This window comes from Stegostoma tigrinum, chromosome 27, assembly GCF_030684315.1.
Source record: "Stegostoma tigrinum isolate sSteTig4 chromosome 27, sSteTig4.hap1, whole genome shotgun sequence".
NCBI classification, from domain to species: domain Eukaryota; kingdom Metazoa; phylum Chordata; class Chondrichthyes; order Orectolobiformes; family Stegostomatidae; genus Stegostoma; species Stegostoma tigrinum.
The window spans coordinates 43,423,771-43,451,600 of NC_081380.1; the positions used below are offsets into that span (position 1 = coordinate 43,423,771).

At 41.5% G+C, this 27,830-nt stretch overlaps 1 protein-coding gene across 2 annotated transcripts in view; it reads left to right on the forward strand.

Moving 5' to 3' along the window:
• brip1 (BRCA1 interacting helicase 1) overlaps positions 1 to 27,830 on the forward strand; it is a 243,832-nt gene that overhangs the window by 160,060 nt on the left and 55,942 nt on the right. For both annotated transcript variants that reach the window (XM_059655417.1, XM_059655418.1), the window contains exons 15-16: positions 8,895 to 9,054; positions 13,877 to 13,998. In XM_059655417.1, coding sequence (XP_059511400.1) covers positions 8,895 to 9,054; positions 13,877 to 13,998 — 282 coding nt within the window. The remainder of the gene's footprint in view (positions 1 to 8,894; positions 9,055 to 13,876; positions 13,999 to 27,830) is intronic.

Sequence of the window (27,830 nt, forward strand, 5' to 3'; positions counted from 1 at the left end):
TTATCTTTCCAGACATGTTCTCAACAGCAACTGTTTTGTTCTCCAATTTTTTTAAACCAGCTGCTGTTCAAAGTTTAGTACTCAACTTCACCTTTCAGTTCCAAGCTAAAAATGAGAAAAATGAAAGAAAAATAGTGATGGTGTCAACACAGCATCTTTGCCTAACTAATTTTTTGCTTGAGGGAAAAGGAACACACCTGTTAATGATAACAAAGTGTGAAGCTGGATGAACACAGCAGGCCAAGCAGCATTTCAGGAGCACAAAAGCTGATGTTTCGGGCCTACCTGTTAACGAATTCTGTTTCACTTTCTCCATTTAACGGTGCTCTTCCCCAACAATAAATGAATCATTTGAATCTTGCAGATTAATAATTTTGTCATTCATTTCTTAAATCTGACTACAGGTCTCCCTTCTGAACCCTTTTTATCTTTTGACTTCCAGCCAGGCTGTATCTGTACACCTTTTCTTGTGTAGACCATAAAAAGTAAGAACAGGCATAAATCATTTGGCCCTTCAATCCTGTTTCCACCATTCTAGGATCACAGCCGTTCTGATACTCCTTGTGTCCATTTTCCTGTCTTTTCCCACAACCTTTAATTCCCTTGCTCTTCAAGAATCTAGCTATCTCAACTTCAAAAATACACAAGCGCACTACACCCACAGCTGTCTGTGGCAAGAGACTCTAATGACTGTCAACCCTCTCTGAGAAGAAATTCCTTCTTATCTCAGTGCAATGAACTGCTTTTTCTCGCATTCGATTCAGAGTGGCGCCAATATGGTTACAGGACTTGAAATCAAACCAATACATATGGTGACATAAAATGACACAAAACAAAGCAATTTTGAAAAATAGTAATGCAAAACAATACAAAGCAGCACATAAGAGTGGCGACAGTCCAAAACAGCATACTATTGGAACAGATGACACAAATTAAGAATTCAGGCCTTAAAATGTGCATTAATTTAAAATAAGATTGCTAAATGCAGCATCTTATTAGTGTACTGTTATCTTGAAAATAAAAGCTAATTGTTTCATATCTTAAAACTTTAAAGATATTAAGTATATACTAATACATTAAGTGTAGATAAATAGGATCTGCAGCTTTAGATTTTTTTAAATTCAAGTGGTCTGCCCTTGGTTACTATAAAATTGTTTCATAACATTAGATAAAAGAAAATTGCAGCACAGGAGCAGGCCCTTTGGCTCTCCAAGCCCGTGCCAATCCAGATCCTCCATCTAAACATGTTGCCTATTTTCCAAGGATCTGTATCCCTCTGCTCCCCGTCCATTCATCTGTCCAGATACATCTTAAATGATGCTATTGTGCCCGCCTCTACCACCTCCACTGACAACACGTTCCAGGCACCCACCATCCTCTGCATAAAGAACTTTCCATGCATATCCCCCTTAAACTTTTCCTCTGTCACCTTGAAATCGTGACCCCTATTAACTGAGTCCCCCATTCTCGGAAAAAGCTTCTTGCTATCCACCCTGCCTATACCGCTCATGATTTTGTAGACCTCAATCAGGTCCCCCCTCCAACCTCAACCTCAGTCTTTCTAATGTAAATAATCCTAATCAACCTGTCTTCATAGCTCGCGCCGTCCATTACCAGGCAACATCCTGATGAACGTCCTCTGCGCCCTCTCCAAAGTATCTACATCCTTTTGGTAATGTGGCAACCAGAACTGTACGCAGTATTCCAAATGTGGTCGAACCAAAGTCCTATACAACTGCAATATGACTCGCCAACTCTTGTACTCAGTACCCCGTCCAATGAATGAAAATATGCCGCATGCCTTCTCAACCACTGTATTAACCTGCGTTGCCACCTTCAGGGTATAATGGACCTGAACACCCAGATCTCTCTGAGCATCAGTTTTCCCCAGGGCTTTTTCCATTTACCATATAGTTCGCTGTTGAATTGGATCTTCCAAACTGCATCACCTCGCATTTGCCTGGATTGAACTCCATCTGCCATTTTTCTGCCCAACTGTCCAATCTATCTATATTCTGCTGCATTCTCTGACTGGCCCCTTTGTTATCTGCTACTCCACCAATCTTAGTTAGGAGGTTAAGTTTCTAATTAACTTTGTTGATTGTTTAAGTTCAGATTAACAAGTCAACATTGGTCGGGGCCTTACCAGGGGAAGCATGTATACTGCATGCTCAATCAGCCAATGTTGACAAAGCTCAGAATAGTGCCCAGCATTAATTATGGTGCTGCTAATGGACAATATTTGCTAAATAATGACTACTTTGATGAGAATTATAGCAAAAACTAATTTAAAATGGTCCATTGGGCTCAAGCAATGATTAATTTGCACATGCTAGAAGCTACATTTATTCACACGCAAGGCTCTGTTCCTAATAAGGCAAAAAGACTATGTCTCCATTTTGCACCTTGTTTGCTGAGGAAACAAGGCCCCCGTGGCCATTCGCTGAACAATAAGTATAGTGCTTTGGATACTGTTGGTGGGATGACCTGCCAGGCGAAAGCCATAGTGGCCAGGTCCTGGCACTGAGCCTGGTTCTGTGGCTCAGAAGGGAATGGGATCGAATAGGAGAGCGATAGTGATCGGAGATTCAATGATTGGGTACAGACCGGAGATTCTGTGGTTGCAATCAAGACTCTCCGATGGGATGTTGCCTCCCGGGTGTCAGGGTCAGGGATGTCTCGGATCAAGTCTCCAGGATTCTTACGGGGGAAGGTGAGCAGCCAGAAGTCATGGTACACGTCGGTACCAATGACATAACTCAGAAAAGAGATGAGGGCCTGAAAAGTGAATGTGGAGAGTTAGGTTGGAAGCTAACAGGCAAGATGAGCAGAGTAGTAATCTCAGAATTGCTACCGGTGCCATAGGCTAATGAGACTAGGAATAGAGAGCAAGTGCAGCTGGACGTGTGGCCACAGAGCTGGTGTAGGATGCAGGGCTTCAAATATGTGGATCATTGGATACCTTCTGGGGAAGGTGGGACCTGCACGAAAAGGGCGGGTTACATCTGAACTGGCAGGGGAGCAATACCCTGGGCAGGAGGTTTGCTACAGCTCTCCAGGAGTGTTTAAACTAGTTTGGCAGGGGAATGGGAACCGGAGCTACGGATCAGAGGATGTGATAGCTGGTGTACAGGCAGATACAGCATGTAGAGAGTCTGTGAGGAAGTGTAGACAATTGATAGGGCAAAGTTGCAGTCAGTGTGCTGGGTTGATGTGTGTCTATTTCAATGCAAGCAGCGTCAGAAATAAGGGTGATGAACTTAGAGCATGGATCAGTTACTTGGAGCTGGCTATCGTGTGATGTTGTGGCTGTTACGGACACTTGGATAACACAGGGGCAGGAATGGTTGTTGGATGTTCTGGGATTTCGATGTTTCAAAAGAAATAGGGAGGCAGGTAAAAGAGGTGGGGGGGGTGACATTGCTAATCAGGGATAGTATAACAGCTGCAGAAAGGGAGGTTATCGAGGAGGGTTTGTCTACTCAACCAGTATGGGTTGAAGTCAGAAACAGGAAAGGGGCAGTCACTTTATTGGGAGTTTTCTCTGGACCCCCCCCCCCCAATAGTAATAGAGACTACTGAGGAACAGATTGGGAGGCAGAGTTTGGAAAGGTGCAGAAGTAATAGGGTTGTTGTCATGGGTAATTTCAACTTCCCTAATATTGACTGGAACCTCCTTAGTGCAAATAGTTTGAATGGAGCAGATTTTGTCAGGTGTGCCCAGGAAGGATTCCTAAATTGATATGTGGATAGGCTGACTAGAGGGAGGCCACGTTGGATTTGGTGCTTGGCAACAAACCAGGCCACGTGTCAGATCTCTCGGTGGGAGAGCATTTTGTTGAGAGTGATCCCAACTCCCTGACCTTTACTATAGCCATGGAGAGGAATAGGAGCAGATGGTATGGGCAAGTATTTAATTGGGAGAGAGGGAATTACAGTGCTATTAGGCAGGAACTGTGGAGCATAGATTGGGAACAGATGGTCTCGTGGAAATACATGACAGAAATGTGGAGGTTGTTTAGGGAACACTTCCTGCAGGTGTTGGATAAGTTTGCCCCTCTGAGGCAAGGAAGGGATGGTAAGGAGAAGGAACCTTGGATGACAAGACACATGGAACATACAGTCAAGAGGAAGAAGGAAGCTTATGTAAGGTTGATGGAGCAAAGATTGGACAGGCCTTTAGAGGGTTACAAGGTAGCCAGGAAGCAACTGAAGAATAGACTTAGGAGAGCTAGAAGGCGGCATGAAAAAGCTTTGGAGAGTAGGATTAAGGAAAACCCCAAGGCGCACTATACTTACGTGAGGAACAAGAGGATGGCCAGAGTGAGGGTATGGCTGATCAGGGATAGTGGAGGGAAGTTGTGCCAGGAGTCAGACGAAGTAAGGGAGGTCCTTAATGAATTCTTTCCTTCAGTATTCACTAGTGAAAAGGACCTTGTCATTTGTGAGGGTTGTGTAAAACAGGTTGATATGCTTGAACAGATTGATGTTAGGAAGGAGGATGTGCTAGAAATGGTGAAAAACATGAAAAATATGGGCCAGATGGGATATACCCAAGGTTTCTATGGGAAGCGATGGAAGAGATTGCTGTTCCTTTGGTGATGGTCTTTGCATCCTCCCTGTCCACTGGAGTAGTGCCAGATGATTGGAGGGTGGCAAATGTCATTCTCTTGTTCAAGAAAGGGATTAGGGATAACCCAGGGAATTACAGACCAGTCAGCCTTCCTTCAGTAGTGGGCAAATTATTGGAGAGGATTCTGAGAGACAGTATTTATGATTATTTGGAAAAGCAGAGCTGGATTAAAAATAGCATGGCTTTGTGAGGGGCAGGTCATGCCTCAAAAGCCTTATTGAATCCTTTGAGGATGGTAGGCTCGTTCAGAAATTAAGGATGCATGGGATTCAGGGAAATTTGGCTGTTTGGATACAGAGTTAGCTGTTCAATAGAAGACTGGAAATTAGTAGATTACATTAGTAGATGGAAAGTATTCAGCCTGGAGCTTGGTGACCAGTGGTGTTCCACAGGGATCTGTTCTGGGGCCTGTGCTGTTTTTAATCTTTATAAATGACTTGGATGACAAAGTGGAAGGGTGGGTTAGCAAGTTTGTCAATAACATGAAGGTTAGTGGAGTTGTGGATGGTGTGGAGGGCTGTTGTTGTAGGTTGCAACGGGACGTTGACAGGCTGCAGAGCAGGACAACAAAGTGGCAGATGGAATTCAATCCAGAAAAGTGTGAAGTAATTCATCTTGGAAGGTTGAATTTGGGTGCAGAATACAGGGTTAATGGCAGGAGTCTTGGCAGTGTGGAGGAACAGAGGGATCTTGGGGCCATGTCCTTATATTCCTCAAAGTTGCCACACAAGTTGATAGGGTTGTTAAGAAAGCGTATGGCGTGTTGGCTTTCATTAGCAAGGGATTGAGTTTTAGAGCTGCGAGGTTATGGTACAGCTCTATAAAACCCTGGTTAGACCACACTTGGAATATTGCGGTCGCTTCATTACAGGAAGGATGTGGAACCTTTAGAGAGGGTGCAGAAGAGATTTACCAGGATGCTGCCTGGACTGGAGGGTAGGTCTTGTGAGGAAAGGTTGAGGGAGCTATGGCTTTACTCACTGGAGCAAAGAAGGATGACAGGTGACTTTTGCCAGAGACTTTTTCTGACAGCGGAAATGGCTATCAAATGGGGGCATATTTTAAGATGATTGGAGGAAGGTAGAGGGGAAATGTCAGAGCTAGGTTCTTTACACCGAGAGTGGTGGGTGCGTGGAATGCACTGCCAGTGGTAGTAGTAGAATCAGACACATTAGGGACATTAAAGCAACTCTTGGATAGGCACATGGATGATAATAAAATGAAGGGAATGCGGGTTAGTTTGATCTTAGAGTAGGATAATAGGTTGGCACAACATCGTGACCTGAAGGGCCTGTACTGTGCTGTACTGTTCTATGCTGTAAGAAAGAGGAATTAAATTATATCCAAATCCTAATGCCCTGCCCATTCAGCATCAACTTAGTTTGAATTTAATAACTTGATGAGATAGTAATCATAACTACATAATGCATGTCCTCAGTATGTGCTGTGATCTCTGAATTCCTTTAACTGAATTCCTTTCATCTCCTTTCTGTATTTTAAGTATTACAATCTGAAAATAACTAGCAGCAAATCTTTAGTTTTAAACAAACAAAGTTTACTTTATTGCGCCACTTCACTGTTGAAAGTTACTGATTTTAGAAGTGATGCTAATTATAAGATTAAATACATATGCAAAGATTATAAGCAGATATGGATAGAACATAGAACATTACAGCACAGTACAGGCCCTTCAGCCCTCGATGTTGTGCCGACCTGTCATACCGATCTCAAGTCTATCTAACCTACATTATTCCATGTACGTCCATATGCTTGTCCAATGACGACTTAAATGTACCTAAAGTTGGTGAATCTACTACCGTTGCAGGCAAAGCGTTCCATTCCCTTACTACTCTCTGAGTAAAGAAACTACCTCTGACATCTGTCCTATATCTTTCACCCCTCAATTTAAAGCTATGCCCCCTTGTGCTCGCCGTCACCATCCTAGGAAAAAGGCTCACCCTATCCACCCTATCTAACCCTCTAATTATTTTATATGTTTCAATTAAGTCACCTCTCAACCTTCTTCTCTCTAATGAAAACAGCCTCAAGTCCCTCAGCCTTTCCTCGTAAGACCTTCCCTCCATACCAGGCAACTGAGAAAGTTTATTATAGATGTAGGCCTGCTACTTGCTTGAAGATTCTTTTTCTAAAATGTAGATGGTGGAATTGTAGAAAAGCACTTTGAGTAACTGTGATATATCCCAGAGTTGGATAATCAGAGTTTATCACATAATTAGACTGAGGAGACCAGATTCTATGGAGAATTGAGGCTTCTCTATTTTACGTTTCTGGCACTGTGACCATTGGTAACCTGGCTGAGTGCAGCATTCATCACCTGATTGGCTATTATGCCCTCTTCCTGTTAAGAACCCTGCGTTCAGCTTCATTACTGTCTCAGTTTTGCATTTTTCGGAACTAAATAAAGATATTTACAACCCTAAATACAAAGAATCTTAAGCTGAAATTTGATTGCGGTATCGTTTTGCCAATTTTGCATTTCTGCAAAGCAAAATCCACAGAAAAGTGGTCAAGTATATGTAGTCCAGATAACTCTACTTTCAGGAGTGCTGATGGCCTTGTGGTATTATTGCTAACCTATTAATCCAGAGACCCTGGTAATGTTCTACGGGCACAGGTTCAAATCCTGCCCTGGCAGATGGTAGAAATAGAGTTCAATACGTATCTGGAATTAGGAGTCTAATACTGACTATGATGATCATTGTGGATTGCCAGTAAATCCTATCTGGTTCATTAATGCCGTTTAGGGAAGGAAACTGCTGTACTTACCTGGTCTGGACTACACATGACTCCAGATCCACAGCAAAGTGGTTGACACAGGGATGGGTAATAAATGCTGACCTGGCCACTGACACCTACATCCCAAGAATGAATAAAACATTAACTGTTGGGTCTTTTCCACATGTTCTGACTATTATTTCTAATTTTATGTTCTTTCAGTAGCTCTTCATTTATCTTTCATTCCTATTTTTCCTATCTTGTAATTTAAAATCTGCGTGCAAAAGTAGTAGTGTTTGAAGGTGAAATAATGTAGTTTTCATTTGTGTTCCTACAATTTATGTTCAGTTCATGATGATAAAAGGTCTTGGGAATTTCAGCTAAGGTTTTTTTTGAAGTCAGGCATTCTTTGTAACGCTCATTCATGTTCACATTCCTTAATGTATATTTAACATCAAGGTGATTTTTTTAAAGAAGTTACTATTTATGAATTTGTCATAGTTGAGACAGGTCTTATTTGTACCTTACTAATGATTTTAATAATTGTGAAACCATGTGGTTTAGACAGTAACACAGCTGAATATCTGTACTTAGCATTCCTCAGGAGAAATAGTAATGCAACCACAGTACATTTTTGTTGGGCCCAGTTGGTGTTAAATCCTTTAGGGGTTACTCAATATTGACATTTAAATTTTTGAGTTTTCAGTCATTGAAAATGTGTACAACCTGCTAATTGGAATTTTGCATGAGTGAAACCATAATGTGCAAGCGCTTTCCATATGGGTAAATGGAGAATACTTTAGGGAATTATTGCTAAGAGTAAGTATGTAAGCATTAGATTTCCTAGCCAATTGATGGAATGAACGTTATCAATTGAATGTAAGCATTTCCCTCCAGTAATAAAGCAAGGCTGGCATCTGGGAAAATGGGTTTAGAATCTAAAATACTTTTCTTTAACTCATGGTAATCAATTTTCATGTTAACAGGATTATACATTTTTACACAGTTAAATAAACCCCACAGCATCCAAGTTTCAAAAACGTAAACTTTTTTGAATATTTTGGAAATGCTTCCCATGCTAACCTATAATCATTGAATACCCATTCTGTCAGCTGGTTCTGTAATAAATTCCCATGTCTATATTCATAATGCAAGCTGCCTGTGTAAACTTATCTCCCAGAATTGTATCCACTAGTTGATAAATACTCTGCCATTCACCAATGGCAAATGTGGGTAATTACACTGTAACAGTCTTGTATTGGCAGTTTCTATTTCAAATGTGAAGGAGAGAAATTATGAATGAAATAATAAAAGATTGAATGTACTACTTTAAAAACTGAAGGATATTGCATCTTCTGATCTAAATAATTAATTGTTATTTCATTCAAATTAATTAGAATACTATATGAGTCTTTATTCCCTGTCAAATATTTTGAGGTGAATAATTCTTTGGAAATGAAATTCATTAACTTGATTTTGAGATTTTCAAGCCTACTTAAACAATATGTTTTCCTCCTATTTGCAGATGCTGGACAAGCTGCAGAATCGCTGGATGCTCACAGGTTTATGGAAAAAACTGGAGGAGATCAAAGCCATTATTGTTGAGCCAAAAGGGGGTGACAAAAGTGACTTTGATGCATTGATGCAGTCCTACTATAAGGTTATAAAGGATAAAGAAAGCAAAGGTACACCGTTGAGAAAATGTCAGTCATTATAATCTACAAAAATATTTACATTTCAATATTTGGACCGAAAAACAAATGGTCTATGTGAATTAAAACTCAAATTAGGACTTGCATTCATTACCTGAAGTGAGACATTTTCAGACAGTGTCAACATTAAGTTTGGTAGAGCACAATCAGAGCTATATAAGCAACATCATGGTAAAATCTGTTCAAAACAAAAGTTAATATGATGCAAGAAATCATGTGTATTAATTGAGGTGAGTACAGTTACAACATATAAAATACGTTTGAACTGGTACATGGATTGGAAAGGTTTAAAGGGATATGGGTCAAACACAGGTAAGTAGAGACTAGTTTAGTTTAGGAAATCTGGTTGGCATGAACAAGTATGACAAAAAGATCTGTTTCCATGCTGTATGGCTCTATGCCTAGAATTTAATCAAGAAATATTATCTATCAAATCATTTATGGATGTGAGGAAATCTACATTTTGTGATATATTCATTATTTGGAGCCCTGGACCAGAAGGTTCATATCTCAACTGCCCCAGACGTGGTTGATTAATAATGTCTATAATGGTGTCCTGTTTTATTTTATTAAAATATCTGTATTCATTATTGAGTAGAACCAGAGCTAACTGTAGTTCTAATGACAATTGCTTTGATTCATGTAGAAACTATTAATTGTTTTTAAAAGTTGAATTCTTAGTGACCAACTTAATAATTTGAAATAATTTAAGTTTTGAGATTTTCAAAAGCAACATTGATTAAACATTACTTCATAAGCAGCAAATATTCTAAACTACAGCAAAGTCATCCTTTTTTAGTGTATGAACACGTGAAAAACTCACACCCACATACTTTATGCAGCACACTCACTGTGGAATGATAGTCTTTACAGGAAACACTTTCATTTTAGGCACACCTTTGAATCAATCATTTCTCCTTTGCTTGTTACCATGTAGCAAACCATCATCATTGAAGATTATTTACCTTCAGCATACTCATTCCAGTGGTTCCTTCTTTGGTTGTGACAGGATACATTTTCCAGTGTCTTTAAATTTCTACAGATTTCTGTCTTTTCGACTGGAAAATGTTTTACCACCCCACTCTGTCTGGTAGCTGATCAAGAAAAATATTCTTTTTTTTCCTCTTCTGACCACAGTGTCTGCTCTTCCTGATTCTCTCCAATTCTCCCTCACTCCTCTCACTCTTTCTCTATATCAACAGTTTTTTGCAAACAGTCTGCTTGGGAACCCTGTAAGTCCCCACAAAGTGAAATCAGGTGCCTGTCATTTTGTGTCCAGGAGTGAAATTAGGCATTGACCCTCTTGTGGCACAGTGGTACCATCCCTAGCCCTGGATTTTGGGGTGAAGGACACTATCACTGCAACACAAGAGCCCCCTAAATGCCCTATTGCATTGTTTTCTTTTTGTTTGTTTTACATCTCTGTCCGACCTATGCCCATTTTAGCCCTTTTCTGGGTTTCTTATTTTAATTTAACCTTACTGCCCAATTTTGGGAATGTCAAGCTAAGCCTCGTCCAAATATGTCAGCCTGTCAATGGTTCCATCAGGGTACTCCCATTGTCATGTATTGGCATTGTCCTATCAAGAGGAAACGTACAAGCAGCTTGCTTTTGCATACAACTTCTAAATACCTGGACTGCCCACTCAACCAGACCTTGAGGACAGATGGTAGGGTGCCATGTGGATGTGCCATACCCCCTTTGTCTTCATAAAGGTGTGAATCTCCCCATTGATAAATGGAGCCCTGCTGTTTGTTGGAAGAACCTCAAATATACCACGCATATTAAAAGATTAGAAGAGTTTTTCTATGTTGTTTTATAAGGTACGAGAGGCCATTCTGTGCATGTCGATCCATTTTTAATGGGCGTCGATAAAAATGACAAATATATAGAGCCCATTAATGGACTTCAGTACTTTAATCCTATCAACTTCACAGTTGCTCATTCAGTGTAAATAGCTAACATGCACAATAGCTTAGTGGTTAGATCTGCTGTCCCACAGCACCAGAGATCTGGGTTCAATTCCAGTGTTAGGTGACTTTCTGTGTGTAATTTGCATGTTCTCCCCATGTCTCCGTGTGTTTCAGCTGGTGCTCTGGTTTCCTGCATGAGAAAGTTGTCTGGGATCAGAGAATCTAGATCTGGCGGAACAATATAATGGATGTGATATGCCCAAAGTTTTTTAGAAGATTTGTAGCTCAGGTTGTGGACAAGATTGTAGACTTGCTCGCCGAGCAGGTATGTTTGATTACAGACGTTGTGTCACCCTGCTAGGTAGCAACATCAGTGTACCCCCAGGAAGCATCGGTCTTCTGTCCTGAGATAATGGGAACTGCAGATGCTGGAGAATCCAAGGTAATAAAGTGTGAGGCTGGATGAACACAGCAGCCAAGCAGCATCTCAGGAGCACAAAAGCTGACATTTCGGGCCTAGACCCTTCATCAGAGGGCCTAGGCCCGAAACATCAGCTTTTGTGCTCCTGAGATGCTGCTTAGCCTGCTGTGTTCATCCAGCTTCACACTTTATTATCTTGGTCTTCTGTCCTGCTTGTTTTTTATATGCCTTTGTTTGCTGGGGGTGGTTGGCATCACTTCGGTTTTGTTTTTCAATGGTTTGCCTATTAGATCCAGTTCAATCTGTCTTTAATGGAATCCCAGTTGGAATGCCAGCTTCCAGGAATTCCCTGGTGTGTCTCTGTTTGGCTTGTCCTATTATGAATGTGTTGTCCCAGGTGAATTCATGACTATCTTTGTATTGAGACCAGTGAGAACTGGTCGTGTCTCTTGGTGGCTAGCTGGTGTTCCTGCATTCTTATTCTTCCAGTTTGGCCTCTGTAAGGTTTCTCACAGTCCTTGCATATTTTGTATATTATGTTAGTTTTGTTGATTGTGGGTATGGGATCCTATATGTTCATCAGTCGCCGTTGCAGTTTGGTTGTTGTTTTGTGGGCTACCCTGATACCTGGGGGTCTACGTAGTTTTGTGGCCATCTCTGATTTGTATCTGATGTACGGTAGGGTGACTGGTGTGTGTCTGGCCGTCTTGTGTCTTCTTGTTGTGGTCTGTCACAGAGGTAATGGTGGATTGTGCTTTTTGGGTATCCATTTCTTTTAAAAACTCAGTATAAGTGCTATTGTTCTGTGCATAATTCCAGGTTGCTGCAGTGTGTTATGGCTCATTTAAATAATGTCCTGGTGCAGCTCCATTTATGGGTATTGGGGTGGCTGCTGGTGTAATTAAGTATCTGGTCCATATGTGTGGTCTTCCTGTATACACTGGTCTGGAGTTCCGCGTTGTTCTTACATTCCACGATGACATCTAGGAAGGGGAATCGGTTATTGTTCCTTTCTTCTTTTGTGAATTTTATTTCGATGAGGAGATTGCTTACGTGACATTGAGTTTCTTCTAGTCTTGTACATTTGTTAGTCACATCTTGGAAGAGTTTGGGTTATATAATTGGGAACATTGTCCATTCTAACCTTTGCTTCACCACATTTGCAATCAGCCCTGATATCCGGAATACGTTTGATGTTCTGTTGATTTGTTTGCATATACGGGCATTGAAGGTGAAGTAAGGTACAGATCCAGCATTTTCAGGGTGCTGTCCTTGTTGATGCTGTTGGTGCCATGGGGTTTTTGCCTTCCTGCTTCATCCAGCAGTGTGGCAGTTGTCTCTTTGGCTAGGTCATTGTTTATGGATGTCAATAGTGCTGTTATGTAGAAGGATATCGTTATCTTGTCCTCTTCTATTCTCGTGTCCCTGATGATGTTGAGGAATTCTTGGGAGGAGTAGATGGAGTGGGTAGTGTTGTTTACTAAGTATTTCAGTTTCTGTTGTAGTTCTTTGGCTCGTCTATATATTAGTGTACCTGGTAGTGAGACAGTGGGTCTGAGGCGGTCCCCTGGCTTGTGTACCTTAGGGAGTCCATAGAAGCAGGGTGTGTTGGATCTCTCTGTCTTGGTGATATCTCCTGAACTGTGTAATTTCTTCAATTGTTATAATCTGATTCTCTAACTGTGGTATGCCATTTAGGATTTGAAGACAAATCTTTTGACTCAGACAGTTGTGAATCTTTGGAATTTTCTACTGCAGATGGCTGTGGAAGCTCAGTCTTTGAGTATATTTAAAGTAGAGGTTGATTTTTTTTATAAGCAATGGAATAAGGGATTAAGGGGTTAATGTGGGTAAAAGGCATTGAAGTGTTCAGTTAGCCATGATCATATTAAGGCCTGGAGCAGGCTCAAAAAGTAAATGGCCTTCTTGTGTTCCTATGTTTTTATGTTGACCAGGTCCTGCAGTCTCAGCGATAGTCATCATCTGACTTGTTGAGTCGCATTCAATGTTGCTTCATAGCCTCTCCATTTTCCAGGGTAATTTGTTTTACTTTAAGTTCAAAGGACAGCCAAAGATGTTGCCATTTTAAAACATCTCTAATTTGTAGCTCAGCATACTGTGAAACATCCAGTACGTTACCATCTGTTCTGATTAGACCCAATACATTCATCTTATTATTTATTCTGGATAGCTTGCACATGTGCAGCAATAAGACTTGCCCAGATTCTTGAGCTGCCCATTTGTGAACATAAACTGAATGTGCTGTAATGACCAAAGCCACTATAGACTAAGCTGCATATATGATATGCTGAAATGACTGATGTTTGCTGGACCTTTTAGCCCAACTCAAAATATTTACGTATCTATGGCTAGTAATCTTTTGCAAGCTGATTTATCTTTACCTTTTTAACTGTCCTTTTGGTGTATTGCCTTAATTTTTCTTTCTGTTTTTGTTTTTAGGTGGAGCTCTCTTGGTAGCTGTTTGCAGGGGAAAAGTCAGTGAAGGACTTGATTTCACTGATGATAATGCCCGTGCTGTGGTTACAATAGGTATTCCTTTTCCAAATGTCAAAGACCTCCAGGCAAGTAATTAAAACTAAGAAAGATGGGCTGCTGAAACCTTTCCACTTGCAAAATAACCCATAAAAACATAAAAGGTAGAATAAAAATGCCTGCAGGATCACATTAAAAATATTTAGTTGAAGCATCTGTGTTATTGTGCATCTCATGGAGCAATACATCTGTGCTACACTTTGTCCCCATAGTCTGCTGGCAGAAATGTAATACTGAACTAATTTATCATTTAAAAAGAAAACTAGTCAACAGTATATCCAACTGCAAACTTCACATTTTTTTATAGCCTTCCAGAGTGATATCTAGTGATTTATATAAGAAATGGCAGGACAGTTAGAGTCATATAGCATGGAAACAGATCCGTCGTTCCAACTTGTCCATGTCGTCCAGGCTGCTGGCCCACATAGTTGTAAACCTTTCCCATTCATATACATATCCAACTGCCATTTAAATGTTGTAACTGTTTCGGTATTTACTCCTTTGGGAGTTCATTCCATATACTTACCACCCTCTGTATAAAGAAGTTGCCCCTCAGATCCCTTTTAAATCTTTTCCCTACTCACCTTAAACTTATGCCCTCTAGATTTGAATGCACCCTACCCTAGGGAGAAGACTTTTCATATTCACCTTATCTTTGTCCCTCATGATCTTATAAACCTCTCTGAGGTCACCCCTCAACTTTCTACGCTTCAGGCAAAAACAGTCCCAGCCTATCCAGCCTCTCCTTATAACTCAAACCCTCCAGTTTCAGTAACATCCTCTGCAAAATGATCAGATTGGCTGAAATTTGCTACAGCTATGTTCAGAATTACTTGGAGAAAATGTTCATTGTTTGTTCCACAAAGTTTTTAAGGATCTAGTAGGATTGAGGAATTAGTTGATAAATGTTATTATACAGAAACCTATTACAGTAGGATATATGGAGGGTAGTCAAAAACTGACCTATTGTAAATGAGGCACAGACATTAAAAGGCCAAGACATTTCAGTTCCTTTCTACATATTTTCAGGCTTATTTCCACTTTTCACATCTCCAATAACCCAAAAGTAAATGACAACAATGAGTAAATATCATGCTGAATTCACTGCTGTGTATTTGAGTCTGCCTCTCAGATCACCTTAACTTGAGTTGTTCACTGAGCGTTCTTCCACTCCAGATATTTCCCATTATTCCATTGATTTGTGAAAGCATTAAATATTTTTGTTAGAGCCGTAGATTCTTTTATACAATGTGGCAAAGTATAATGAGAAAAGTTTTTGTGCCTCTTAAATACTACCTGCCTTACAAAATAAATATCTATATTCTAATCAAAAAGCAGGGTACTGCATATCTGAAATAAAAACAAAATGTTGTAAATACTCAGCAAGTCAGACAGCAACAAAAACAGAGTTGCTGGAAAAGCTCGTCATGCCTGGCAGTATTTATGAAAGAAAAAAAGAGTTAACGTTTCGGGCTCAGTGACCCTTCCTCAGAACTGATGGTGACTGGGAAAACACCATTTTATATGACAAAATAGGGAGGTGGGTGGGGTAGAGAGTAAATATACGATTGGGCCCAAAGAGAGAGAAAGACAGTTGGACAGACAAAGGAGTTGCTAACGATCAGGCTGGGAGGGTGAATATTTGTTAATGGCGACTGTTAGTGACCAACAGCAGGGGGTGTGTAATGGCAAGCTGTGTGGTAACAAAGCATGGTGTGTGGGGTAGGGGCTGGGATAAGAGTTTAGACCCTAAAATTATTGAACTCAATATTGAGTCCGAGGTCTGTAGTGTCCTTAGGTGGAAAATGAGGTGTTGTTCTTACAGTTTGTGTTGGGCTTTGCTGGAACACTGCAGCAAGCCAGAGACAGAGATACTAGCCAGTGAGCAGGGTGGGATATTAGAGTGGCAGACAGCAGGTAGTTCAGGGTGCTTTTTGTGAGCAGAACGTAGATGTTCTGCGAAGCGATCGCCAAGTCTGTGCTTCATTTACCCAATGTAGAGGAGACCGCATTGTGAGCAGCGAATGCAATAGGCCAGATTCTGTTGCTTCATCTGGAAGGTATATTTGGCCCTTGGATACTGGGGAGGGAGGAGGTAAATGGGCCAGTGTTATACCTTCGCCGGTTGCAGGGAAATGTGCCATAGGACTATGGAGATGTGTTGGAGGTGAAGGCGGTGTGGATCAAGGTGTCCCGGAGGGAATGGAACTTGCGGAAGGCGGACAAGGGAGGAGAGGGGAATATGTGTCTGGTGGTGGCATCTCGTTGGAGGTGGCGGAAATGGCTTCTGATGATCTTCCTGGATGTGGATGCTGGTGGGTTGGTAGGGGAGGATAAGGGGAACCCTATTGCTGTTGCAGGAGGGATGAAAAGGGGTGAGAGTGGAAGTGCAGGAGATGGGTCAGACCTGATTGAGGGCCTTGTTGACAAGGAGGTGGACATTTTGGAGGCTTGTCAAAATTGGCCTCATCTGAGCATATGCGACGGAACGGAGGAACTGAGAGAATGGGATGGACTTTTTACAGGAAGCAGGGTGAGAAGATTTATAGCCCAGGTAGCTGTGGGAGTTAGTGGGTTTGTAGTGGATGTTAGTGATCAGTCCATCCCCAGAAATGGAAACACAAATGTTGAGGAAGAGAAGGGAGGAGTCAGAGATAGACAAGGTGAACGTAATGGCAGGGTGGAAATTGGAGGCGAAATTGAAAAAGTTTTCCAATTCCAGACAAGAGAGGGAAGCAGCACCAAAGATATTATTGATGTGTTGGAGAAAGAGTTGTGGGTAGGGGCCGGAATAGGACTGGAACAAGGAATGTTCCATGAACCCCATAAAGAGGCAGGCATATGTAGGGCCCATGCGGGTACTCATGGCAACCCCTCTTACCTGAAGAAAATGAGAGGAGTTGAAAGAGAAGTTGTTGAAGGTGAGGACATGCTCAGCCAAGCGAAGGAGGGTAATGGTGGGTGGGTATGGTTCAGGTCTTTGCTCCAGGAAGAAGCAGAGAGCCCTAAGACCCTCCTGGTGAGGAATGAACGTGTAAAGGGATTACACGTCCATGGTAAAGAGGTGGTGGCTGGAACCAGTAAACTGGAAGTTTTGAATTCGATGTAAGGCATCAAAGGAATCATGGATATACGTAGGCAGGGATTGGACCGGGGCGAGAAGACTGAGTCAAGGTAGGAAGAGATGAGTTCTGTAAACCATGACAAAACTGAAACAATGGGTCTGCCAGACAGTCCTGTTTGTGGATTTTTGGCAGCATTGTGAGGAGAGAACAGAGCTACTGTTTCAGGTTAACCCTAAGGCTTTCTATAGGTATTTAAGGAATAAAAGAATGATGAAAGTAAGATTAGGCCCAATCAAGGAGAGTAGTGGAAAGTTGTGTGTGGAGTCAGATGAGATAGGGGAAGCGCTAAATGAATATTTTTCAACAGTATCACTCTAGAAAACGACAATGTTGTCAGAATACTGAGATACAGGCTCCTAAACTAGGTGGGATTGAGGTTCACAAGGAAGAGGAATTAGAAATCCTTCAGAGGGTGAAGATAGATAAGTCCCCTGGGCCGGATGGGATTTATCCTAGGATCCTCTGGGAAGCCAGGGAGGAGATTGCTGAGCCTTCGGCATTGATCTTTAACTCGCCATTGTCTACAGGAATAGTGCCAGACGACTGGAGGATAGCGCATGTGGTTCCCCTGCTCAAGAAGGGGAGTAGAGACAACCCTGGTAATTATAGACCAGTGAGCCTTACCTCAGTTGTTGGTAAAGTGTTGGAAAAGGTTATAAGGGACAGGATTTATAATCATCTAGAAAAGAATAAATTGATTAGGGATAGTCAGGATGGTTTTGTGAAGGGAAGGCCGTGCCTTACAAACCTTATTGAGTTCTTTGAGAAGGAGACCAAACAGGTAGATGAGAGTAAACTGGTTGATGTGGTGTATATGGATTTCAGCAAGGTGTTCGATAAGGTTCCCCACAATAGGCTATTGTACAAAATGCGGAGGAATGGGATTGTGGGAGATACAGCAGTTTGGGTCCACTGCTGTTTGTTATTTTTATAAATGACCTGGATGAGGGCGTAGAAGGATGGGTTAGTAAATTTGCAGACGACACTAAGGTCGGTGGAGTTGTGGATAGTGATGAAGGATGCTGTAGGTTGCAGAGAGACATAGATAAGCTGCAGAGCTGGGCTGAGAGGTGGCAAATGGAGTTTAATGCAGACAAGTGTGAGGTGATGCACTTTGGTAGGAGTAACCAGAAGGCAAAGTACAGGGCTAATGGTAAGATTCTTAGTAGTGTAGATGAGCAGAGATATCTCGGTGTCCATGTGCACAGATCCTTGAAAGTTGCCACCCAGGTTGACAGGGCTGTTAAGAAGGCATACAGTGTTTTAGGTTTTATTAATAGAGGGATCGAGTTCCGGAACCAAGAGTTATGGTGAAGCTGTACAAAACTCTGGTGCGGCCGCACTTGGAGTATTGTGTACAGTTCTGGTCACCGCATGATAAGAAGGATGTGGAAGCTTTGGAAAGGGTGCAGAGGAGATTTACTAGGATGTTGCCTAGTATGGAGGGAAGGTCTTACGAGGAAAGGCTGAGGGACTTGAGGCTGTTTTCAGTAGAGAGAAGAAGGTTGAGAGGTGACTTAATTGAAACATATAAAATAATCAGAGGGTTAGATAGGGTGGATGGGGAGAGCCTTTTTCCTAGGACGGTGACGGTGAGCACGAGTGAGCATAGCTTTAAATTGAGGGGTGAAAGATATAGGACAGATGTCAGAGGTAGTTTCTTTACTCAGAGAGTAGTAAGGGAATGGAACGCTTTGCCTGCAACGGTAGTAGATTCGCCAACTTTAGGTACATTTAAGTCGTCATTGGATAAGCATATGGATGTACATGGAATAGTGTAGGTTAGATGGGTTTGAGATCGGTATGACAGGTCGGCACAGCATTGAGGGCCGAAGTGCCTGTACTGTGCTGTAATGTTCTGTGTTCTATGTTAATGACTGTTCAACAGCACTTGGGGGGGAAAACAGAGTTAACATTACATTCTATTCTCTCTTCACAAATTCTCCCATCTGCTTAATGTTTTCAACATTTTCTGTTTTTATCTTACAGTCTAAATTCGGCTGTATTTATTTCACAAAACGTTCTTTTTTTTAATGTATACCACTAGTTCATTACATATTTGTATACATTTTTCTCCTTGATGTTCTCCCGCATTCCCCTTCTGAAGCTTGGGGGACTCATGCTGTATGTGGCTTCACACGTGGTAATCATCTGTACTTCATTCAATTTTCTCCTATCCCCTATGGAAACCATCATAGTTCAGCCAGATCCTCTGTCGTCTTCTCCTGCCTGTGAGTGGACAATATAAGGAAGGACAACAAGATAATATGCAATGTTGAAAATTCTCTTTAGGTTTCTCAACTTCATCCCTAACTTGAAGGTGTGGCAGATGTAATAGTTTGTTGTTTCAGTGGCTGAGATTTGCTTTCTCATTTCGGCTAAGTGCAGCAGCACGTGCATAGCTCACCTAGCCATAAAATATCCAGATTTCCTATTTGTATCAAGTACGTTTATCTATTTTTAAATGTATTAGACAGTGTTATTTTCCATCTATGATCTTCTTCACTGTGGTGTGCTACCATGTACAGGCACGAACCAGGAGCAAGGGTAAGCCAACCATAAACCGTTACGCTTCCTCCTAAGTTGTACTGAATGCTATTACGTTTTGCTAACTTTTCTCAAAAATAAGAATGTTTTGTTCAAAAAGAGCACAGGATTTGCAGTCTTGCACTGTGGTAATTTGTCTGAATATAATATAGTTATTACTGTTAGTGAATAGTTGTACCCTTAATTCCAGAGAAATACCTACCTAATGTTTTCCAAATGATAGAAAATGAATCTAAACTGTCCCCTAGAGTTCACACGGTTTCCTGTTAGAGGGTGTGAGCCTTTGGAATTAACAATGGCTTACATTTCTTGCAGATGATTTCATCCTTTTTTTGTAGTTGATAGAGTAAACTAAAATTGCATTTAAATGTACTCTTTTATGACCTTGAATGTCTCGAAGTGCTTCACAGTCAATACTTGTGTATTGTAAACATAAAAATGCAGAAGCAGGAGGAAACCATTTGAGCCTTTGAGCCTGCTCTACCATTTTTCACAATCATGGCTGATCATCCAAGTCATAGAACAGTACAGCACAGTACAGGCCCTTCGGTCCACAATGTTGTGCCGATCTCTTATCCTACTCTAAGTTCATGCATACCCTACATTTTACTATCATCCATGTGCCTGACCAAGATTTGCTTAATTGTCCCTGATGTATCTGACCCCACTACCGCTGCTGGTAGCACATTCCACGCACCCACCTCACTGTGTAAAGAACCTCCCTCTGACATCTCTCCTGTACATTCCTCCAGTCATCTTAAGATTATGTCTCCTCGTAATAATCATTTCTGCCCTGGGAAAAAGTCTCTGACTATCCACTCTATCAGGTCACCTGTCATCCTTCTTTGCCCCAATAACTAAAGCCCTAGCTCCCTCAACCTTTCCTCATAAGACCTGCCCTCCAGCCCAGGCAGCATCCTCTGCACCCTCTCTAAAGCTTCCACATCCTTCCTATAGTGAGGTGACCAGAACGGATCACAATATTCCAAGTGTGGTCTCACTGGGGTTTTGTAGAACTGCAGCATAACCTCACGGCTCTTAAACTCAATCCCCCTCCCAGTGAAAGCCAACACACCGTACGCCTTCTTAACAAGCTTATCAACTTGTGTGGCAACTTTAAGGGATCTAAGGACATGGCCCCAAGATCCCTCTGTTCCTCCACACTGCCAAGAATCCTGCCACTAACCCTGTGTTCTGCATTCAAATTCAACCTTCCAAAATGAATCACTTCATACTTTTCTGGTTTAAATTCCATCTGCCACCTCTTTGCCCAGCTCTGCATCCTGTCAATGTCCTGTTGCAACCTACAGCAGCCCCCCACACTGTCCACAACTCTGCCAACCTTTGTGTCATCGGCAAACTTACGAACCCACCCTTCCACTTCCTCATCCAAGTCACTTATAAGGATAACAAAGAGTAGAGGTCCCAGAACAGATCCCTGTGGAGCACCACTAGCCATCGAGGCCCAGGCTGAATACTTTGCATCTATTACCACCCTATGTTTTATATTGGACAGCCAATTCTGTATCCAGCCAAATTTCCCTGAATCCCATGCCTCCTCACTTTCTCATTAGCCTAATTCTGCTTTCTTCCCATAACCTTTGACCCCATTTGCCCCAAGTGCTGTATCTCGTGTGCCCCTTGAATACATTCAATGTTTTGGTATCAGTTACTCCTGTGGTAATGAATTCCACAGGCTCATCACTCTTTGGGTGAAGAAATGGCTCCTCGTCTCCATCCTAAATGGTCTACCCTGAATCCGCAGACTGTGACCCCTGATTCTGGACACACCCACTATCGGGAACATCCTCTCTACATCTACTCTGTCTCATCCTGTTAGAATTTAATAAGCCTCTAAGATCCCCCCTCATTTGTCTGAACCCCAGCAAAAATAATCCTAACCTAGTCAATCATTAGTCCTGCTATCACTGGGGCATCAGCCTGCTAAACTTTCACTACACTGCCTCGAGAGAAAGAGTGTCCTTCCTCAACAAAGGAGAGCAAAACTGCACACAGTATTCTACCAAGGTTCTGTATAACTGCAACAACACATCCCTGCTCCTGTACTCAATCTCTGCAATGAAGGCCAACGTACCATTTGCCGCCTTTACTGCATGCAGCGCCTGCATGCTTACCTTCAACGACTAGTGCTCGAGGACACCCAGGTCCCGCTGCCATTTACAGCCATTCAAGTCGCAATCTGCCTTCTTGTTTTTGCTTCCAAAGTTAATAACCCCACATTTATCCAAATTATGCTGCATCTGCCACTGATTTGCCCACTCTCAGAACTTGTCCAGATCATGCTGAAGGATCTCTGCATCCTTGTCACAGTTCACCCTCACACCCAACTTGGTATCAATGGCAAACTTTGAGGTGTTACATTTTGTTCCCTCATCCTAATTGCTAGAATGTACTGTGAGTAGCTGAGGTCCCAGCTCCGATGTCTGTGGCACGCCATTGGCTACTGCCTGACACTTGAAAAAGACCCATTAATTCCTCCTGTTTATTTCTACTCTGCCAACTTCCATCTCAATACACCTCGCCAAATCCCAAGTGCTTTAATCTTTCACAATGACCTTTGTGAAAGGTCTTACTCCAGAAAATGCAAGAATTATTTTGCATGAAGGATGATCCCATAAAACTGCACAATGGACCAGTTAAAATCCTCATAGTTCATAGATGAATTAGAAACAATGACACAGGACCTCTCCTGAACAGAGAATTTTTTAACTAAATAAAAGTCTGTGAGCGCTCTCCCCAAGTCCCAGCTGTTCCCTCTTTATTTATATTGACAATTAAATGATCAATTCAATGCTTCATCTGATTCCCTTTTAAGGTAAGGAAGTGGGGCTTCCTGTTGAGACTGGTTCTTTTAGCACAGAGGTACTGTCTCTGCCTCTGGACCAGAAGGCTGGGGTTCAAGTCCCGTATGCTCCAGAGGTGTGTAATAACATCTCTGAGCAGGTTGATTAGAAAAACAAACAAGCGTCATGTCAGATGAAAACAATCTGGGACATCCTGTTCTTCTTTATCTCTCACTGTTATATCTTTTGCATTTGTGCATGGAGTCAGAGCCTTGAATACATGGTTCCTGTAGTGGACCGCAGTTCCCACAATGCAATACAGCTCTTGGCCCAGATGTTGTGCTCAAGTATTGGCGTGCAACTTGAGCCTACGCCGCCTTTACTCTGAGAGAAGTGTGCTATCAGCTGATTCACATTAACATTTTCCTTTCTTTGTGTAAAGCCCTCCATGTAATTTATCAAGCTGAACTGTATTGTAAACTTCTTCCTCTTCAGAATCGATCTCCATAAATACACTTCCTTTACTTAGCTCATAATTCTTACTTGGAGATTTTGGTTCTCTAGCAAGACTTGGTTCTTTTGTAATGAAAGGCACAGCTACTGAATCAGATCAATTAGGAGGAATATTTGGATTATTTTATCTTGGCTTTTTAATTGTTTGAACTGTTGTTTTTACCATGGATTAAATAGGAATTGTAGCCTTCATTTTTGTTTGGGTATAGAAGCCAGGAAGTCCTTGCCTGTGGATGGAACTGTAGAATATCTTCTGAATATCAGGTTAAAACTTGTACCTTTTTCTCCCTGTTTTTTGGATTGTAAGTAAACTGTCTGTAAAAATGGAAGAGCAGTCCACCTTTTTTTTGTTTATCATATCCTCAGCAAGTTGCATTGACCTTTAAGATTTTATTTTCGATCAAACTGTGCGTAGGGTTTGAAAAGTGGAACTGTCACCTTGGGGATTCTTAATAATGATTGACACTTATAGTTCACCTTAGACACAGTGGCATGAAGCATATAACAGTGATGTACCTCCAGGGAAGCTGTTTGATTTTTTTCACTTCTGCTTGACTGGCAATAGATTGAATTTGCTGTTCATAAGAGAGTTTTGGTTGCATTAGATTTTAATCATGTCACTTGTTCAGAAACCCCAGTAGCAACTGGGATCGAGATGAGTAGATGAGACCAGGGTAGATTTGCACCATGGTTTCTTGAAGCATGACGTTTTGTGTTTGTTGAAATGCCATATGATGTACTGCTATTCACTGCAAGTTACCTGTACCTTACCTTTACATAGTCACAGTTGAATGGTTCCGAGAAAATATTGTGACAGCTATACGGCAGGCACTTGGATTTACAGCCTCTTTATACATCTCAGTAAAAATCTGATCAGTAAAATTTTGCACACATTGATGAAAATATATTTCTGCTCAATGTGGCCTTCATTTTCTAATGTTATAATCGTTGGGGACTGAATGTCATTCTATGGTCTTCGTGGTTTCACTTGGAATAGCGCTGCAGGTATTGGAGCTGGCCTCAGTACAGTTGGGCTGCGAACGGATTAATCAGTCAGAATTCAAAATGTTGGCCTTTGTCCCAATAAACTATTGCATAAAAAGACATGCTGTCAAATAATTTCATCTTGCACTGTTCAAGGCAGATGTAAGAGTGCCAGACTTCAAAAGAAACAACTCTAATTAATTGAGATGTTGCTACAGAGAACGAACCAAGCAACAGTTACCCCAAGATAACAAAGTGTGAAGCTGGATGAACACAGCAGGCCAAGCAGCATCTTAGGAGCACAAAAGCTGACATCCTCTCTGATGAAGGGTCTAGGCCCGAAACATCAGCTTTTGTGCTCCTAAGATACTGCTTGGCCTGCTGTGTTCATCCAGCTTCACACTTTGTTATCTTGGATTCTCCAGCATCTGCAGTTCCCATTATCTCTGATCACAGTTACCCCTATTTTGTTTAAATTCAAAAAATGACAATGTCACTCTAAGTCAGTGTGCCTAAGCTATTGTTTAATTGAAAAGTTGCAGCACCTGGTCAAATTGCTTTTGTCTGTTGAGGACTGGGTCATGCGTACAAATATATGCACCTTCTGGCAAGGAGGGATGAGCTACATTGGTGAGAGGTTGACTGATAATCTTAAATTGATTTTGAGTGTACTTTTTGGCACATTTCAGGTTTGTTCAGTAAGTACTGCCTAATTGCTGAATCAGATCTAATGTTTATATTGTGAGATAATGCAACTTTTCAATTAAAGCAAAACTTGGGGAACACTTTTCCTTGGTACATCAACCGACATGGGTTCTCACTCGTTGCTGAACTGATAATCCAGAAATTCAGGCAAATGATCTGAAGACATGGCTTCAAATTCCCATCCTGGCAGATGGTGAATTTTGAACTCAATAAAAATCTGTAATAGGAAGTCAGTTGCTGTGAAAACTCATCTGTTTCACTAATACCCTCTAGAGAAGAAAATCCATCAAACATGCTTGATCTGGCATAGATATGAACCCAGACCTGTAGCAATGAGGTTGATTCCTAACTGCCTTCTGGACAACTGGTGATGGCAAACCCCACATTCCATGAACAAATAAAGAAAAAATGAGCTGAATTACCACTAATTACCACTCCATCAGTCTACTCTTGATCATCAATAAAGTGATGGAAGCTGCGCAGTGATACCTGGTTTGGGTTCTGTCAGGGCCACTCAGCTCCTGACCTCATTACAGCCTTGATTCAAACATGGACAAAAGAGCCGAATTCCAGAGCTGAGCTGAGACTGACTGCCCTTGACATCAAAGCTTCACTTGAACAAGTGTGACATCAAAGAGCCCTAGCAAAACTGGAATCAGTGGGTATCAGGAAGCAAACTCTCCAGTAGTTAGAGTCATACCTGACATATAAGAAGATGGTCGTGGATGTTGAAGGTCAGTCATCTCAACTCCAGGTCCTTTCTGTAGGAGTTTCTCAGGGTAGAGTCTTAAGTCCAACCATCTTCAGCTGCTTCATCAATGAGCTTCCTTCCATCATAAGCTCTGAAATGAGATGTTTGCACACTGTTCAGCACCATTTGTACTCTTCAGTCACTGGATCTGTGTCCAAATGCAACAAAATCTGGACAATATCCAGACTTAGGCTGACAAGTGGCAAGTAACATTTGTGCCACACCAATGCCAGATTCTGACCATCACTAATAAGAGACAATCTAACCAACACCCCTTTACATTCAATGGTATTACCATCTCTGAATCCACCACTGTCTACACTGTGAGAGTTATCACTGATCAGAAATTCAACTGGACTCACCACATAAACACAGTGGCTACAAGAGCAGGTCAGAGCTAGGAATACTGCAGCGAATAACTCACCTGACTCCTGAAAGCCATCATCTACAAGGCATAGGTCAGGAATGTGATGGAATACTCCCCACTTCCCAAGATGAGTGCACCGCAACAACACTCGAAGCTTGACACCTTCCAGGACAAAGCAGCCCACTTGATTGGCACTACATCCATAAGCACCCACTCCGTCCATTACGGATGCTCAGTAGCAGCAGTGTGTACAAGATGCACTGCAGAAATTCACCAAAGATCCTCAGACAGCATGTTCCAAACCTGTGACCACTTCTGTCTGGAAGAACAACAACAGCAGATAAGTGGGAACACCACTACCTTCAAGTTCCCCTCCAACCCACTCACCATCCTGACTTGGAAATATATTGCCACTCCTTCACTGTCACTGAGTCAAAATCCTGGAATTGCCTCCCTAACCCATAGCAAGTGAACTGCAGCAGTTCAAGAAGGCAGCTCACCGCCACATTCTCAAGGGCAGCTTGGGATGGGCAATAAATGCTGGCCTTCCGGTGGTGCCAACATCCCACAAAAAGAATAAACTTAAAAAAAGCTGAAGGAACTAACAGAAGTCAAAGTAACATCATTCAAAGATGCAGTTGGGACTCTGCACAGGTTGCTCATTAAAAAGATTATCTAGCCCATTCTTCTACATTAACAGAAATACAACGGTCATGCAGTTTTCTCTTGTTGCCCTCAAAAATAGCAGTATTTTCACTGGCACACTTGTTTCACGACTAAATGTTTCCCCAATGCTGAACTTGTTGTTATGTAACCAAGATCATCAGAGAACTACTTGAGTCATTTGAGAGATGTATGAATCTTTATTTGAGTATGTCTGCAACTCCAATCCGAAGTTGCAAAAAATGCTTGTTTATGTATACAGTATCTTTGTTACATTTTTAATGCTTTTGTTTTCAAGTAAGTTAACCATAAATTATTTAGAAAATGAGTGATGGTAGATAAAAGATGGAATGTGCTTTCTGTTGCATATTTTCAATCAAATGAGTTGTGAATGCTTTTTTTTCTCCTTGATCTAGAAAGCTTTATGACTTCGTATTATTCAAATGCTCCTTCGCTAACACCACCATGATGTGTTATACTAACCAAAAAATGTATTTGTCTGGTTTGATTGAATTTCAGTCCAGTTTTGAAGTGAATTTCACATTTTGCTTCAGTTTTTGCCTGCATTTAATTGCAGGTGCCCCTTGCTGCTTGCTGCCTTCCTTCAAATACAAAGATGTCCTTTTGTGAAAATTGTTTGAAGTGTTCACCAATGGAACTATATTTGTGTAGTGGGAGGTGCATTTGTAGTTTTCACGGATACCAATCGTTCCTCTACTGCATTTTTATTCACTACCAAGTGAATTCTCGGTGTATGCTTTCACTAAATTCATCTTATTCTTCCAAATGGTGTATTTTATACTTCTGTCACCACATTTCTAATTTGTGTGTGGTGCATTCTCCTGGTTATCCATTCCAGAGTTCTGTACCCCGTGGAAGGGGAAAATGTGGTTGTTGGGTATTGTCGATACCAACCTCTTGAGATGGAGCGGCTCCTTTGACTGACAGCGTATTTAATACTGCATGGCGGTCTTTTATAGTGTATTATTTACTTCTTTGACTTTGGGTAATTAAGTGAGATTGCTAATCTCTGTGTGCTGAGACATTGCAATAGTTTGTATCATCTATATCTATTCTGGATGCTTTATTAGCATGTACAATGATCCGTTTGGGAGGGAAACAGTGCACATCTGGAGATCATTACAACTTGGTATTGCATCTCAATTCACTTTTCTCCGTTGTATTAAAATCAAAAAACTTATTGCTTGAATATTGGCACCGACATAGCTATCACTTGGTAACAAATTTCATTGGAAAATTTGTGTCACCGTTTAAACTCGCTGTTACTTGTGGTTCCAATAGTGATGGCCTAGTAATAGGCATTATTTGCATGATGATCTATATTCCTGTTAAGTAGCATGTATCACTGTGCACATGTTCCTCCACAATTTCATTTACACTT